At 43.4% G+C, this 17,812-nt stretch overlaps 2 protein-coding genes across 5 annotated transcripts; one reads left to right on the forward strand and one right to left on the reverse strand.

The window, feature by feature from the left end:
- Positions 1-435: 435 nt before the first annotated feature.
- Positions 436-10,832, forward strand: rfx1b (regulatory factor X, 1b (influences HLA class II expression)). 3 transcript variants are annotated; one of them, XM_084006710.1, is made up of 18 exons: positions 436-628; positions 1,711-2,077; positions 4,808-4,905; positions 5,028-5,117; positions 5,672-5,739; positions 5,867-6,152; positions 6,250-6,431; positions 6,512-6,631; positions 6,834-6,952; positions 7,083-7,201; positions 7,333-7,436; positions 7,551-7,702; positions 7,838-7,935; positions 8,166-8,315; positions 8,431-8,642; positions 8,731-8,884; positions 8,970-9,015; positions 9,102-10,832. In XM_084006710.1, exons 2-18 carry the CDS (start codon positions 1,738-1,740, stop codon positions 9,269-9,271), a joined length of 2,508 nt encoding a protein of 835 aa, XP_083862836.1. In that variant the 5' UTR covers positions 436-628; positions 1,711-1,737; the 3' UTR covers positions 9,272-10,832. The 3 variants fall into 3 exon arrangements, with proteins under 3 accessions (XP_083862836.1, XP_083862835.1, XP_083862837.1); XM_084006709.1 differs by having other exon boundaries at positions 437-628; positions 9,099-10,832; XM_084006711.1 differs by lacking the exon at positions 5,028-5,117 and having other exon boundaries at positions 438-628; positions 9,099-10,832.
- Positions 10,833-11,675: 843 nt separating this feature from the next.
- dcaf15 (DDB1 and CUL4 associated factor 15) lies at positions 11,676-17,758 on the reverse strand. 2 transcript variants are annotated; one of them, XM_084006333.1, is made up of 13 exons: positions 17,577-17,758; positions 16,888-16,985; positions 16,420-16,558; positions 16,140-16,246; positions 15,874-16,019; positions 15,631-15,792; positions 14,737-15,345; positions 14,258-14,349; positions 13,662-13,784; positions 12,957-13,039; positions 12,763-12,867; positions 12,561-12,676; positions 11,676-12,386 (listed from the first exon to the last, which is right to left on the reverse strand). In XM_084006333.1, exons 1-13 carry the CDS (start codon positions 17,670-17,672, stop codon positions 12,331-12,333), a joined length of 1,932 nt encoding a protein of 643 aa, XP_083862459.1. In that variant the 5' UTR covers positions 17,673-17,758; the 3' UTR covers positions 11,676-12,330. The 2 variants fall into 2 exon arrangements, with proteins under 2 accessions (XP_083862459.1, XP_083862460.1); XM_084006334.1 differs by having other exon boundaries at positions 11,677-12,386; positions 15,631-15,789; positions 17,577-17,755.
- Positions 17,759-17,812: the final 54 nt, after the last annotated feature.

Genomic DNA, 17,812 nt, shown 5'->3' on the forward strand with positions numbered 1-17,812 from the left:
GAGATCAAACTAGGTTTTCACATACATGAATTCACTTTGGTGCCTAGACAAGAAACATACATATAGAATAGAAAAAATACAATATTAATAAAACACTATTTAAAATATGTGAAATGTATATATTAATTAATAATTAATGGGCAAGAATATATTATGTGGGATGTCCAAATGTCCTTAGTATTAAGAATAAAATGAATATACAATGTACAGAGATAATAGTCCAAAAATGTGTCAGTGCATGTAGTGCATATAGGTGATGAGTGACGGCAGCACCATTTTATGTGAAGTGACTGAAATGACATCCGTTCACTTCCCATGAAAAAGTAACATTAAAAGTGGTGGTTTGACGTTCGCCTCTGGTGGAAGTGACAGACACGGACCGTCTACCAATGAACGACGGCATATTTCACTGACGCTGCGACCACCTCCCGAGTCAGCCAATCAGCATTTAGTGCAGGGCGGGGTGATGACGAGAGGGTAGCAACAGTTGCCCCGGTGAAGGCAAGGCGCCATAGTCACGGTAGTCCTGGCGACAAGAACCAAGCAACGGGAGTCAACAACAACAACCTAAATCTAAGGGGAAAATAACTTCAACGACTAAAAAGGATAAAATTGGAATACACGAGAGGTGAACACGTAAAATATATCAGAATTTTCATTTAATTTGATCGTTTTATATATTTATATGTGCTTCTTTGTACAACCGTCAGCGTTATCGTGATATTGGTCGAGCTTGTCGCTGATGAGAGTGGTTGCTAGCTTCTTTCCGAATGCAGACCGTTGTTATGGCGATGTCAGATATTTGATAAGAGCACAAGATGGCGGGTGTGTTGTAGTGCCAACCGTACTTTTTTGGAACATATGTTAGAATGTTGATTGTATGTTTTACGGGTTCGATGACCGTGGGATTATAATAAAACATGTTGGTTGGTGTGGTCGTGGATTTATTAACTACCCGCCACGAGTAACTAGCAACTGGCTATAGCTCTCGTTAACGTCACAACTCGGCGGAACTGCTAGCCCAGGAAGCTATCACTCTCGTCTTCTCAACTCACTTTTCAAGGAGGCTATTCAGAAAGCTGACAGAAAAGCACGTGAAACTGCTCGCGCAACTCGTTTATACGTCACAAACGCCGAGATATGAGTGCGTAGTATGTTTCATAGGCTTTTTTTGTGACTTTGAAAAAGTTTTTTGTTCCGACGTAGATCTCACTGAACACGGTGTGCCGGATGATCATCTGACTGTCTTGTTTGCCGTGTTGGTTTATGCAGGAGTGGCTTATCTTCCAGGGGGATGGCCTTACATTTTGACTGACAGTGGGTTCAAAGATTAACACGAGTGCCTTTCCAGATGTTTCATGTCTGTGACTGTCCAGATATTCACCATCTTGTTGTTTTATTTCACACTTATGAAACACTATCTCACAGTCAATGATCCATGTTATGGAAAATAAGTTATCTGCTGTATTCACGGTGCCTGATGTCGTGCTTCATGCTGGACCAAACAGGAAAAGCTCTCGACTACAGTTCATTTCAGACAAAAGCCCCACTTCCTCCTCTGGTTTGTGTTCCATCTGTGGACACACGTCAGCGTACGCACACTATATGTGTGTGGCCAAACCACTGAGGGGTAAAGTAACCAAAAGTGTGTTGTGATATATGTATGTGTGTCACACTTTCATCAGTGGGTGCCCTCTCCTTTTTATACAGAACTGGTGCCTCAAAGCATTGGTTGCCATGGCAACTTCTGGATACTCGGAGGACCTTCAGCCTCAGCAGAGCAACGCAGTAACCATAGCAACAACCGCTGCCGCCACACCCTCGTCCACAAAGGCAGCGCGCTTCCTGTCCGAGATCACACCAGCCTCGGGAACCATTGCATCGGCTAACCAATCAGCCACCGTCTCAAAGACAGGACAGGATGCACTTTGTTCCCAAGCGCCGCCCACCAGCCAGAAGGCAGTGGTTCTGACGACTCCCACGCAGCACTATGTATCCCCAGACATCCAGCACTCTGCGGTCCAGAAAAGTAATGGTCAGAGCAACTCGCCCCAGTACATCATAGTAACTGTTACAGGTGAGAGACCATGGAAGGACATACCTACGTAATACACACACACACATAATACACATTTTTATTAGCAACAGGAGGGAAGGATACGGCATGCAGTATGAGCAAGCTTGAGTTTGCCATGTATAACGTATTTGGGGTGAAAAGCTACAGGCAGTTTGTCGGGTCAATAGGGATGGATTCTAGTTCTGAAACAGCATGTGAGCTGTGTGTAAATCTAATTGTAAAATGACGACAAATGCTTGTCTTTAGCTACCAGGGCCCATTATGGGCTCTTGGAACTGAAACCAAAGTGACATCAAACAGTGCTTAACAACAGTAAATTAATCTTCAACAACATTTATTATGAAGTTCAAGTCATTCATTGATGAGAAAATGCTAGTTCAGGGTTCCCAAATGTGAGGATTATCTGCTTTCCTCTGTTTGACATCAATGTATTTAATTGAATATCTTTAGGTTTTGGACTGTTGCTGGTCAGGTAATGAATACATTGAATGATGTCACTGTTAGCTCAAAGAAATTGAAATGGGAATGTTCAGACCAAAACGATTCATCAATCAATCATTTTTACTTGGTGAATAAGTTGCACCAAATCAAATAAATGCAGAGCGTATTATCTTTATTCCAGTTCTAGATTTTCACAAAAACATGTTCCAATGCTATCTACAGACATCTTAGACATCTTAATAGTAATTTATATCGTTGCTTTCCGTCTTCATAATGGTTTGATTTGTTTCCTAGAATGAAGATTAAGCAGAGATCTAAATCCCACCAGGATCAAAAAAACACTGATGTAGTTTGCCTGTCTGGTTGGGTGCTGCATACATTATGAGGACAAAATAAGCTGATGGACTTGGTTGCTAGGCTGCATAGTCCTGAACACGGGAGCTTGCATGGCTGATGGATAGACCCTAACGTTAACTTCTACTCTGCTGCTTTTGCTGGTCTATTCGGTGGTATCATTATTTTTGTTGTTTTTCAATTATATTAATCAGCATGGCTTTAAGTGTTCAATTCCTGCAGTGGTAATAACAAATAATTAATAAATACAATAAGATAAGCCAGTATCTATGGCTAATGCTTTGAACTATTTCCAGATATTATTAATCCATACCGTTGCTTTTTCAAACATATATTCTGAATTAAAAATCAAATACTCTCAGCCACAACAAAATAAGTTGGTACTTTTAAAATATAGTGTGGATATGAGAGGGAACCGAACCCAACGTTGTCTATCTGTATGTTTATTTTAGGGCCGTCTATTCGTAGATCATTTTTGCCTGCTAGTGTCAAGTAACACTGTGCACTTTCACCCAGAGTGAGACTCGCAGGCCTGGGGGTTGTCTCACCCTCATGAAGTATGACTACCAATTTTGCTGAATTATTGTGCTTATTAAAAGCTGGCATTCCCCCATATCTAGGGACTGCAGCAAAAAGCTGGGTTTGACTCAGCTTACTTATCGTGCTCTATAAAATAGGGTATACTTTAGCTATTGTGCTTTTTGTTCTATGTATCCACATTTATGATAGCAGGCTAGACTGATACACTTAAAGCTTTCCACTGAAGACAGTATAGCTATACATACGGTTTTAATACAGCAATAACCTGTTTAAAACCGTATAAAACAAAACAGAAGGAAAAACATATGTTGGGACTTACATAATATCAATAACTGTATAAAATCTTAATACATTTTGCAGCAGGGATTGTGTTGAAGCAGTTGGGCTGTTGTAGCTCACAGCGTCATGCATTTACCTGTTAAACTGTCAGAAATCTTCTTATAGACGTTTACTATAGTGTAGGGCTACAACTAGTTCCATCATCAGTTAACATATATTCTTATTATCTTATTAATGAATTAAAGCAAGTGAAGAAGTTGATAAACAAATCAGTTAATTGACTATTATTTACAGTGCTATGTAAAATACCATGTTGTGAAAGTTGTAAAATACTTATACCTGTATTATCAACAAGTTTTGGGCGGTAGTTATAAGGGGAGTGGGCATGCCCATTATTTTGAAATGGTCAGGATTGGATTAATCTAATAGAGGAACAGAATGGTTGCACAGATTGCCTTTAAATAAAAAGTTCTTAACTTTCCAAACTGCCAGGTGGAAAGTAACCGTCTCACTTTCTGTACCTTGAAAGTGAGATACACAAAATTGAATTGAGTGGTGTGCTGTGCAGGGTTGTGCTGACTCAAGTGTAACTACCGGTATGTTTACAGTGGTTAACCAGAGATAAGAGCAGCACAGTCAGAGCAGGATGGTGCAAAACAGTTTAAGTGAAATGTTTTCTCACCTGAAAGGTACAAGGAAGTGAATATCACCCTCTCCTCCTCCCACCCTCCATCCTCTTGTTTCCTCCCTCCATCCATCATCGCTTCTGAATCTCTCATTTCCCTCTCTCACCTGATCTGCATGTTTACAAGATGGAGTGATTTCTCTCTCCATCTGGGGAGATTAGCTGTCCAAGGCTGTCCTTCTGCATGCGAGATATAAGGATGAAAGCAGAGTTGGACATAAACACTCTTTCTCCTACCCACTACCAGTCTCTCCTCAGTGGAACAAAAAAAATAAAAATAAAAATAACTTTGTAGCAAGATGTTCTGCGGTGGCTGTTATTATGATTTGGAAGCAGTGTGTCGTGAGTATTGGACTTGTGGTAATGGTGGCTGGCTTTTCTGTTGATTTGTTAATCATCTGATGAAACCTCTCCCCCTCTGCCATCCCTAGAGGGCTCTGTTCACTCCAATGACAGCCTGTCAGACTCCAGCCCACCTGCCCCTGGTGTAACTACTCAGGCGATCCAACCAGCGCAGACCACCCAACAGGTAAGATGCGTGCATATACGCAAACGCCGTTCATTTACCATTTGACCACACAGGAGCAAATCCCAGCAAAATGGTTGAGCACCCGTAGTTCTATCTCACACTGTGGCTGTACTCACCTGCAGAGGTCAGTGTTGCAAGCGGTGTCGCAGGCAGCCAAGAGGATTCAGGCCGGTCACATCAACAACCTGCAGTCCGTGCACATTAATCAGGAGGTAAACAGACACGCAACACATAAATAAAATATATACAATAAGTATGTTACATTTAAATGTAAAGGTCATGTAATTTGATGGTTTAGTTTCTCCGCTGTTACTGGCCGATGAAGCCTTGCCTGCTTTGCATGTCATTTTACTACCATCACTACAGCATCCCCAGGCTGCCTGATTTTAGTTTAACAATCGATGGCTTGTCGTTATGAACCCACAGAGAAATAAACCCCCCCCCCAACTCCTGTGTGTTCAGTCTGCTCCATGATGCTTTCAGCTGCAGCATGCAGTCAAGTCAAAAAGCTCTAAAAACCTGATACACTTCCTGCCCTGCACATAATGACAAAGACAGCACCTAGCAGGTGAACAGCTAAGGTGCCAGATATTGCTACTTGCTCCTGGATGTATAAATAAACAACTGTTGGCTAACATGTTTGCCTTTAACTAACTTGATTAGGTAAAAATCTGTTAATATTGTGTTTACAGCTTGTTGTGCTGCCCCTTAGTGGCCAAAAAACCAACGAACGCTGCATTAAGTGTCTTGTTGGATTCTTGTCCAGGTGGAGCATGTGTACTCCGGCCAGGTGCAGTATGTGGAAGGAGACGCCACTTTTACCACATCCTCCATGTGAGTAGAGAAGAACCTGCTCTATGGGCATGTTGACGGAGTTATGCTGTCTCACACACCTTGTTACGTTCTTGGTCACACAGCTGTGCATTTATATGTTTCTGTTTGTATGTCTTTTCCTGTCCAGCCGATCAAGCAACTACCCTTTCTCTGACTCGCCCCTCTACTCCCAGACCCCTCCCACCTCCTCCTCCTCGTACTACGAGACCACGCCGAGCTCTGTGTCCGACATCACCGGCTCTGTGACCTCGCAGCCGGTTTCTGTGGCAACAGCGGGAGCCAGTAGTGGTGGAGCTGCTGCGGGCGGAGCTGGGTACGTCATTCAGGGAGGTTATGTGTTAGGAGGAGGAGCTGGTGCAGGAGGAGGAGGACAGACTTACTCCAGCCCTAATTCTCGTGCCCCACCCGCTACTGTGAGTACCCAAGTTCAAAGTGAACAATGTACTGGTTCTGATCTGAGACTTGAAAGTTCATAAAACGTAACTCTCCTACTGTCCATCCTCGCTATAGGTGCAGTGGCTATGTGATAACTATGAGGGGGCGGAGGGGGTGAGTTTACCTCGCTGCACCCTCTACTACCACTACCTGCTGCACTGCCAGGAGCAGAAACTAGAACCCGTTAATGCTGCATCCTTCGGCAAACTGATCAGGTCTGTCTTCATGGGGCTGCGTACACGGAGATTAGGAACCAGGTATATAGACACACACACATGCATTGATTTTGCTAGACGAGCTCTCAAGGCGTGGTCATAACTCGTCGTGTGTGTTGCAGGGGGAACTCTAAGTACCACTACTACGGTCTGAGGATCAAATCTGGTTCCCCACTGCTCAGGCTGATGGATGAACAACAGCACATGGCGATGAGGCAGCAGCCTTTCTCACAGAAAAACAGGTAGCCACATGTTGCCACATACACGTATGCCTTATCAATTAAAAAATGCCTCTCACGTGGTTTTGGTGGTCCTCGGCATATGTGCCTCTCTTTGGTAGATGATCCATTCAAACAACAAGATGTTACAATTGTTATGCTTAAGAGGTTCCAAGTGTTTCCCTGTGACTTTATCTCTCTGATCGATGGCTACTCTGTCTCATAGGATAAAGCCACTTCATAAGGCACAGGGGATCACTAATGGAACATCTGGTGGGCTCGGTCAGCAGGGAGCGGCACTGTGTGATATTTCTGCTCAGGTGCAACAGTATCAGCAGTTTCTCGGTGAGAATCACCTGCAATCTGCAAAATGTTCACCATTTCTCTAGTAATAGTCTCTTAAAAGTATATGATTTGTTCTTGGTACTCACGATACTCCTATGCAAGCTGTGAACAACTGCTATCTCTTGTGCAGAGGCATCAAGGCCGCTGCCAGACTTTGTGGACATTGATCTGCAGGATGGAACCATGCCTGATGGGATCCTTTTTGAACACCTCAAGGCCTTTCAGACTCTCTACAGAGAACACTGTGAGGTAGGCAGTCATGGACAAAGACACACACAGCCATGTTACCTTTCTCCTCTGTCTACATACACGGGTCACAGCCATTGACGTAGTTACTGTTGACCCAGCTGTGGTGGTATTGTGTGTGTGATCTCCCACAGGCCATTCTGGACGTGATGGTCAACCTTCAGTTCACGCTGGTGGAGACACTGTGGAAATCTTTCTGGAGGTTCAGCCAAAGCAGTGACACAGAATCACTCAACCTGTAAGTGTCATTAATACACTCAAGACAGTAGAAGAAATATATACATCAAGAAATATATCTCCGCCTCCACTGCCATGACCAGTAACTAGTATGGTCTGTTCTTTCCGCCTCCAGGCACAATGAGTCTGAAAAGCGTCTGCCCAAAGCATGCCTGGTGGTGCTGTGTAAGTACGAGCCAGTGCTGCGCTGGACGAAAGAGTGCGACAACTTGCTCTACCAGACTCTGGTGGAGATCCTCATCCCTGATGTACTGAGACCCATCCCTAGTAAGTTAAGGTCCATAAGAGGCCTGTAATACAAAAGTATTTAGTGAGGCAACTGAGACAGATTTACAGCATTCAGGCCTCCTTTAATCTTCTACACACCTGCATGTTTAAACATAAACGTAAACCCTCCCCCAGGTGCCTTAACTCAGGCTATCCGCAACTTTGCCAAGAGTCTGGAGAATTGGTTGACAGGTGCCATGATGAACATCCCAGAAGAAATGGTTCGCATCAAGGTATTTCCATGCATTATCTTTCTATTTCATACCCTCACATGGCCAAATGTTTGCAGGTTTTTAGGTCTATCCACATGAGGTCTAGATCCAATTCAGACAGTTCACATCTGGCATGGCAATTTAATCCTGAGTAACCACTTTTTATAATACGTAATGGGATGCCCCATTGTGCTTGATGTGCATTCTTATAGTGACTCACTTCAGTCCTCTTCCTTCCTTTGTCCTTTCAGGTGGTGTGTGTGGGCTCCTTCTCCCAGACGTTGCGCCGCTACACCAGCCTGAATCACCTGGCCCAGGCAGCCCGTGCTGTCCTCCAGAACTCAGCTCAGATCAACCAGATGCTCTCAGACCTCAACAGGGTTGATTTCACTAACGTACAGGTACTACTACTGTCTCCCCCCCATCTCATCTATTAATGAACATTAGTGTTTAAGGTGAAATGGAGAAGAAGCAGAACCATGAACACTGTTCATCCGTGTGTGTCCCCCCCCTCAGGAGCAGGCATCCTGGGTATGTCAGTGTGACGACAGTGTGGTACAGCGACTGGAGCAAGACTTCAAAATGACTCTGCAGCAGCAGAACTCTCTGGAGCAGTGGGCCACCTGGCTGGATGGTGTTGTCTCTGAGGCCCTTAAGCCATATGAGCACAACTCTATCGCCCTACCAAAGGCTGCCAAGGCCTTCCTGCTCAACTGGTCCTTCTATAGGTGAGAGGAAAAATAAATAAAAAATGTGATATAAAAAATGATTTGGTTTTATGTTGAATTTTAACCATCTTCTCTGCTTTCTCACCAGCTCCATGGTGATCCGGGACCTGACTCTGCGCAGCGCCGCCAGCTTTGGTTCCTTTCACCTGATCCGCCTGCTGTATGACGAGTACATGTACTTCCTGATAGAACACAGGGTGGCCCAGGCTAAAGGAGTGACACCCATTGCGGTCATGGGAGAAGTACGTGTCTGCACATAGTCACATAGTAGCAGTCTGCACTTGGTGATCAATGTATGTAAAAGTACAAATCTTAACTGTCTTGCAGTTTGCCAGCACCATCAAGAACCAAATCTCTCGGGACCTGGACAAAGGTAATTCCAGTTCTGTTCACGATTATTATTAGTTTCAAGTTTACCAGGTCACTTAATGCCACACCGATGCCTTTCTCCACCAGAAGAAGAGGAGGATGATGAGGAAGACGAGAGCGAGGACGAGGGCGGCGACCTCGTGATGCAGTCCAGCTCTCTGAGTGCGTTGGCTGACGAGAAGGACTCGATGGAGCCGCCCGCCAAGCTGCCCAGGACAAGTTTCAATCTGCACCCTCTGACGGACGGCACGCCACCTTAGCCTATTATTTGTAGAATTATCACACACACACACACACACACACACTTTACACACACCCTTTGCTTTAAGTTTAAATTCATGCCATCTCATTCTGTCACACTGTGTATGCTTCTGGTTTGCAAACAGCTGATGTTTGGTGTTGAGCGTGTTTTTGTCTGGTGTGTGTGTGCGTGTGGTCGTGTGTGTGCAAAGCATGTGAAAAAGTGGAAGAGCCCTTGCCAATTTTGTACTTTTGTGCTGCTGCCTCTCTTTGCCTTCACTTGATATGTTGCAGTCCTTCCCTTGTTTCCTGTGCCTTCCCTGTTTATCCAGTGGCTCGATGCCAGTAGCCACTTTTGTCCAGCCTCAACTATTAAGTCTCGAGTCCCTCCTGCCCCGCCTTAACCACTGACCTGATTGCTGTGGAGAGATAGGAAGACTCCATTGTTCTCCATTGTAGTCGTAACTCAAAAGTAACACGTATCATGCCTTTAAAGCGATGACTATGCAGGGAAGCTGGACTTTAATGAACGGAACTATCTGAAATATACATTTTTTTTTTTAAGTCTCAGAGTAGCATCTGCAATTATACTGAATCATGCATTTTGTTGGCACACAGATGTTGATCGACAGCTATTTGTAGATGCCATATTTTACTTCATGCCATTTCTTATTAATTGTTTCAATTAACTGATACCCTGTGCCTTTGAGAGATTTCTAGACTGAAAAAAAAAGCTTGTATTCTATATATTCTGTATCGGTGGATTAATAAATGGTCCTGTGAAGTAGTTTTGGTGTTGTCATGAACTTTTACTAGCTGTGACACAAAAAAAATATGAACTGGTGACAGTCGAGCCTTGTTGTGATGATTCTGCCAAGTTTGTTGTTCTTCATCCATCGATCATCCATTTGTTTTTTCAAAATACACACACACACACACAAGACGCACAGACTGCTGGACCACCACACACACACCTTCATAGATGCAGTTTTAGTTGAATGAGCCACAGGACAAGGTCAAAGCTCATCCCAACTAATCAGCAGAACTTACTACACTTCATCCATGGCAACCTCTGTACCAGCTAGACGTACCAGCTACAGCTATCTCAAAAAGTGTGTGTAGTGTAAAAGTAGATGTGTATTTTCTGGGTATCACTGGTGAACATGTTTTGGATAACTTGCAGTATATTATGTACCTTTTGTGAACATTGTCATATATCTAAACTATTTGTATGTCGATTAACCATTACTGCCTTAAGAAATATGTTGTGCTATGTGCACTATCCAGATCATTTAACTATATTTTTATTGTGATAATGGACCAAGCATGTGAATATGGTGACTTTAATGGTGGAGGATGGTCTGACCACCAAGATGCCACCAAAGAGCACTAAAGAGGAAGCAAGGGTATATTCAACTGATCAGGGCAGACTACAAAATAAAATCCACTGCTGACTGCGATGTCACTATATTAAAAAATTGTAACTTGGATTCTGCCCTTGGCTCGTGCTGCTGAACCTTTTCTAAATTAAGTCCTGTTGATGTTATTCTGAAGACCTTTGTACTTAAATCTGTGATCAACATTAATACCTTTATTATCACTGTTAACTAAAAGGATGTGATTGCTCTCAAAACTTGTTTTCGGACTCCTCACTTTGTTCTTGGTGTTTGCTCAACCACGTCACCTACACGGGGGGTTCTGTAAACCCTTACTCCAGTGATGTAGTACTGCACTTCCAGAAAAGTGGGAAAAATATGTAAAACTGCTTCTTAAATACCCACTTCTATCCTACAACTATCCGATTAGACATTTGTGTGAAGTTGTCCTAATGAGATGAAAACATATTGCCTCCCATCACAGCTACTGTCAGCACGGAGGCATTTTTTTTCAAAACTTTAGAAAACTCATCCAGAACCTAAGAAGACATTCTCTTGATCTCGACGTGAAAATCATTGTAATGTCCCTTTAAAATGAAGCCTGCAGTATTTGCGAAACCTTGTCACACTTCGCAATTTACCTTCCAGTAGTCATCTGCTGATGAAGAACTGATTTAATTTGTAGCGTCATTATATTAAATGTCAGACAACAACATAATGACATTTAAGTGGCATTTCCTGAGGCAAGACAATTAAGAATTATTTTCGTTGTTTTATTTGAGTAACTTCAGGACAAAAAATTATCCAGTAATTCATGAGAAATAAAGCAAAAACTACAGTAGTAGTATAAGTATATAGAGGTTCAAGCAACACTTTTTTTCACAACCCCACTGGTTGGGAACCATCAGTTTAGCTACAATGTAGACCGTAGACAAAATCTTCATACAAAATTCTCACAAAAAAAAAACGTTGAACTTTTTATTTTCACAAAATATCCCAAGAGAACATACTTCTTACTTCAATGCCAGTAAACATACAGCATGTACCCCCCCCCCCCCCCCCCCCCCCCCCAAGAAAACCCTCTACTTCCATGACATAAGTTTAAAAAGATCTTAGGAGTCAAACGCTGCAGTACAAGGGTTCAGCTTGTCTCATATTAAATACTGCCGTCATTAACCAACACAGCCAGTCTGTACTGGTCCAGGTGAGGAAACAATTTGTTCAGAAGCAGCAGAATATGTCAAAAGTTACATATCCATTAAACATGCTGGACAACTGGATGAAATCCCTTTTGTGAACATCACACAGGTGCAGATATTGCATACGTTCAGTTACAGAGACACGCACACGAAAATAACGCCTTTATGTATAAAAACAAAAAAAAAGTAAAAACGAAATCTTCGCTCAGTCCAGCTCTTGGTTTTGGTGGTTGTAATACTACAGTGCACACTTACAAAAGAAAAAGATGAAGAAACCTGTAAAATTAAACAATGAGCACCAAAAAAAACGTCATCCTTACAGCATCTAGAGCTTTCTTTGTTCAGTTTCAAATTTGACACGTGTTTGAATGTATTGTTATCAAAGCGCAGGGCTGAACGTGTGCAGTTTTACTGAGATAGCAGAGCTCCATACTGACGATGAGGCCATGTCGTTGTTTACCTGCGTGTGCTTTTGTTTCTGCTGCTTTGACACGTCGTCTTTCTTCATAATACAATCCAGGTACATCGGTCACTATCTGCCAACACTTGCAGGGACGAGCCTACAGGTGAGAAGATGACCGATTACAATTCAAACGTATCGATACACAGTCTAATCAAAATAAGAAAACAAAAAGTGTCTGGACCTGTGTGTTAAAAAAACAGGGAACGGAACACCAAACTCAATGTTTCTTTTGGCTGCTAAAATGTATTAATAAAATGTGTATACAACTCACCTTTGTGTAGGGCTTCGTTGGTCATCCGATTAATGTAGCGGGAGCTGCTCTCGGGAACCAACCACTTCATCACCGTGTTCACACAGGACTTCCTGTAAGAACTCCACACACTCCCACTGAAAAGAGATACAGATTGACACCTTTAACACAACAGAAATAAACACAGAGAAAGGTGTGTTAGGGGGTGGCAGTACATCCTCACCTGGTCTGACCTTTGACCTCTGTAAGGTCACCCACACCGACGGTGCGACACATGCCAGTGTTAAGATCCCAGCTGACCTGCAGGTTGGAATGATACGTGTTTGGCCTGGAAACAAAAGCAATGAGTTAGAAGGGTCAGAATAAATAGGCCGATGCAGGGCTGATTAAAGCTTTGGGTTTAATTAGGACAAGTACCTGCAGTGCTCCTCATCCGAGTTGGAGAAGGCCAGTAAGAGCAGACCGATGTTGATCATCACAGTGTTGGTTTCAGGACACACCTGGTACACATCATACACAGATCCAGGTCAAATGCTAAATGTTCCTTCTTCCCTGTTTTTCCAGCTCAGAAACACAAGAGCTAAACATCTATTTACTGTAGCAAAACAGTGTGTGGAACAAGGTAGGAAATACGGGCGGATCATTATTTTTCGCATTTCCCCAAAGTCATTAATGGATATTTTCTCTCTCTTTTCTTTGACGGGGTTGGAAGGTTCAATTTGGCTCTTTTTCGTCAGCAATTGTGGATTTATATTACGTTTGCGTGTGTGCAGCACCCCCATCGTTTCTGCTGGGAGATGTGTTCGAGCGGCGATGTGTCATAAAACAGACTTCATTCAACTTAGACAGAACCAAAATAAAACTCACTAAAAACAGTCTTGGTTAGTCTGTCCACTGTTCCAACAACTCCATCGAAATAAACTATTCAATTACTAGATGTGAAAATGTGCCAGCTCTACACACTCTTTTTGTACTCTCTTTGGTCTCACTATGTACCCGACAATTCAAATGAGTACATTTTGCATAGCTGTCTAAAATACACTGAAACCAAATATTGCAGGTCTAATGAGACAGTTTTAGGTATCATGTGAGTGAATAGGATATTTGTGTGTGTGCACTGACCTCTAATATCACCACATCATAGTCACTGAAGGAGCAGAACTGAGGCGCCCAGGCAGCATCGCTCCTGATCACCTCATTGATGAGATACTCAAAGTCTAGAGTCAACTGCTCCACACACACACTCTGCAAGAGACAACACATAGGTTCAAATGTATGAAACACTTTCTTTTTTTTAAAGTACCAAGTTTAAACACACAAACTCTATATATTTACACTTGTGAATTATGTTTATTTTTTTGTTAACTGAGCAATTTTTTTCCTGTTTACAGTTACACTAACATGCAACACTGAATGCAGGTTCTGTTACAGAAGTTGTAAACAGATACATGACATTATTGAAAATGGTCTTGCGCTGTTTTGATTGATTTTTAGGTGAGATTGCAGAATATTTGTAACCAGCATGGTATTTCGACCTTCACGCCGACCTTTCTAATAAATAGCTCTTGAAAAGTTACAGGCATCCCTTCCGCAGTCGACAGATAATACGCTTTGTGAGAGTAAAAAATGATCAACTGTATTAGACTAGAAAAGCCGAAGCACAATGTTTCTAATATTGCTGAATTTACAGCCACAGAAATACTAATGCAAACACGCACCTGTCCATTGTGTGGCGTGGTAACCAGCTGCAGGTTCCGTCCTTTAAGGTCAGTGACTGTGAAAGGTAGCTGAACTTTATCATCTTCATAACCTGGTGAGACGAATCAGAGAGGAAGAAGTCAGCAGCTTCAGACTGGAGGGTTATTTTTTTTCACACACTGTATGTTAAAATGCCCATTCAACCATACAATTTAGTATGCCAGAAAAACATGTAGAATGTCCCAAAGGCAGTGTGTCAAAAATATCAGGATGTCCTTCTACACCTGCCAGCATGCTTTTCTGTTATTCTGACCCACAATCCGCCAAGAGGCTCAAGTTCAAGGTGCAATGTTATGATGCGGTATATCCCAAGTGTTTGCACACTGCATGCAACAGTATGTACTTTGTAAGGGCAGCTGCAGCATGGACTAAAAGTAAAAAGAAAAAGTATGCAATTTGGAACACCGGTTCATTCTGTGTCCTCCCCTCATTCTCTCACCTCCTGCATTCTGCTCTGTGGCCCCCGGCTGTTGGAGGCAGTAGTGCAGACATGAATAATTAACATATCCAGGCTCGCTGGGGCCGACCTCCTGGGATGAGGACAGGGTCAGAGGGGACGAAGGGGATGAGGTAGAGGAGGCAGGAGACATCACTTGTTCAGAGCATTGTGTCAAACGGTGGCTCCCACCTGATGTCGAAGCTAAATTAGTCCGTCTCTCCTCCTCTCTCCTCTCCCTATAATCCTCTTCATGTCTCCTCCTCTCTGCATTTATTCCTTTGTCTCCTGGTGTCGGCGCTTCCTCTTTTTCACCACCATCAGCTGGTCTCCTTTCTACCTGGCCTTCATTTTCTTTCCCTCCTCCTCCTCCTCCTCCCTGGGCCCGCCTGAAGAGATCAGCTGCAAACTCCCTGGCTCGCACGGCTGCTTGTGACTGGCTCGGAGATGAGAGAGTCGGAGGAGGTATGCTCGGTGGCAATCGGCTTTCAGGAGATCCTTGAGGTAATGAAGAAGAAGAGGCCATGGTGGTGGAGGATATAGATGCTGATGCTTGACTTGACAGAGTTGCTCTCTTTGTGTAAAGGATCTGTGAAGACTGACCCTGCTGACCTGCAAGAGACAGTAAAAGAGATGCTGAAATCTTGCTACACAGCATCAGTGTAGCACCTCCTGAGACTGGCCCAGGAATAACAACTTTATCAATGACACAGTGGAACCAATTTGGCATTTTGGACATAGCAGAGATTAGCAATTTTCTGCCATTTGTTGACCTGGCATCCTATCTGAAAAAGAGGTCTAAAATATGATGATCTTAAAAGCAAAGTCTTGTTAGACGTAACAAAAAGGCCAGGTTAAACAAATGCACTGATAATGCCATTCATGTGCGTGTGTTACCTGGGCAGAGTGAAATCCCACAGGCCACCAGAGAGTAGCTAGTGTTTAACAAGATGACCTGGTCCTTCTTCAGCTGGAAAGCTGGCTGGAAAGTGGGAAACGGATACACCACCTGGTACCTGCTGTTGAGTACATAGCCATGCTCCAGACACTCACCACCTCCTGGGGAGAGAAAAGAAGCCGGATGAAGGAGAGAGACGGAGGCAGTAAACGGTGAAGTAGTCCGTCTCTGTGTCTGTTTACCTGTGCGTATGGTAGTGGCTGAGGGAACTGGGCAGCAGTAAGAGCAAGGTTTAGGAGGAGGCATGGAGGCAATAGTGATGTAGATGTCTCTGTTGTTTTCATCACTCATCATTAAGTTCATCAGAACGGAGCTTGAACTGCGTGTACTGGCAGGAAGAACCACACATAAATTACTTATCATTACCTTCACACTGCAATAACATTATTCTAGCTCAAACTGAATCAGCGCCATATGGCTGTTGATCGATGTGTATATTATTCCTTACTTGAAGCCAAAGATGACAATTTTGGAGTGGTCATTGGGCCACTCACACACAGTCAGGTACAGGTCGCTGTAGATTTCCTCTCCTGCAAACAGACGTACATGATGGACCTAAAGAGAAAAGGCAGACATGAGGCAAAGAACAAGATATCTACACATTCATTTCACTTATCCAAGTTCTCCAGGACATGGTATTGCATCGAGTTAGTCCTCCTCTCTTTATATGCGAGTCTTCAGGATGGAACACATTAAGGGTTTTACTGAGTACAACTCCTTTCCTTTACCTGTTTGAGTCTACTGTGCAGGTTGAACTCCCACCAATAGAGATGGTAGGTATAGAAAGAGAAATCATCATCTTCTCCACAGTCGCTGGTGTATGACAGAACGTAGCGGCCGCATTTGGTGAAGCCAAGAAAGACGTGTCTGGAACCAAAAGAGTGACACATTACTGTCATACATGCTTCAGTTTGACCAGTATTACACATGGTCAACCCTCATTCTGAATGCAATGTTCACTAGCAGGTAGGGGTGCTACAATGACCAGTGACCTTATAAAAGAGATCATGTATCGCCCATGACAATACGGCCATAAAAAAATAATATATGGACCCATAATATTCAGAGATAAACATATTGGTAGAAGAAAAGTTGCACCAGCGCTACCAGAAGGATCATATTCAGACAGAGCATCAACAAACCTGACTCCAGACCACAGTTCAACAAGGACTAGTAGAAAACAAACACACACTGACCCTGCTCTCAGGAACTCCTCGTTGACGATGTTCTTTAATGGGACACACACCCGAGGTGGAAGCTTCCTAAACAGGCGTTGAGAAAACTGCCCCGACAGCTGCGAGACAAGCAACAGAGTAGATTCAGATGTAGACAACTAAAGGCGTTTAGAAAATGTGGAAAATGCTGTATAAACGGAATAGCTTCGTCTGTTGTGATCGTTCTGGATACAACGAAAACTACACGGGAAAATAAGCTTCATTCGATGGCCTGCACAATAGCAAAAAAGGCCCGAGCACGCATACAGTAAACCAGTTGTCTATAAAGTAAAATGGTTAACGTTGTTTCTGAGGGTTGGGGTTGCTTTTACGAAGTGTGCAGCAACGTTAGTGGAAGTTCCTGCTGCGGTTTAGCAGAAGCTAACGCCGAGGGAGCTTTAATTTAGCTAGTAGGCTAACACTGTTCATTCGCGTTCGGGTGTCTACGAGCATGTTAGCAAATTCCCCGAGACATACATATAATAAGAAACATTGCTATTAACTACGGGGACCTGAAGGTTTTCATACTTTGTAGCATTGGCTCAGTAGCCACCTGCCTGCCATTACATGTTAGCTTACGTGCTAGTTAGCAGCTAACACCGGAGCGTTCTTGCGTTGTTTCCGAACCACTCTTTTTGGTTTTTATAATCACGTTGTGGATTCATGCCTACCTTCCCACGCATGAGAAGCTTCACGACATGGTCTTTGCGTTTTCTTTGAGCTTTCTGTTTGCTGTCGTCCTTTTCCGATTTCGAGCTGGGCGCCATCTCCCACTTAACGTTTGTCCCTCGTCGCAGTCAAGACCGTCCCGATTGGTCCACGGGCAGCACGAGACTGGGCTCACTCGCCGGTGGACACATCCATCAAAACCAAAACAACTGTAGGACACATCAGAGGTGACACCCTG

The sequence above is a fragment of the Eutrigla gurnardus genome (assembly GCF_963514095.1).
Source record: "Eutrigla gurnardus genome assembly, chromosome: 3".
NCBI classification, from domain to species: Eukaryota; Metazoa; Chordata; class Actinopteri; order Perciformes; family Triglidae; genus Eutrigla; species Eutrigla gurnardus.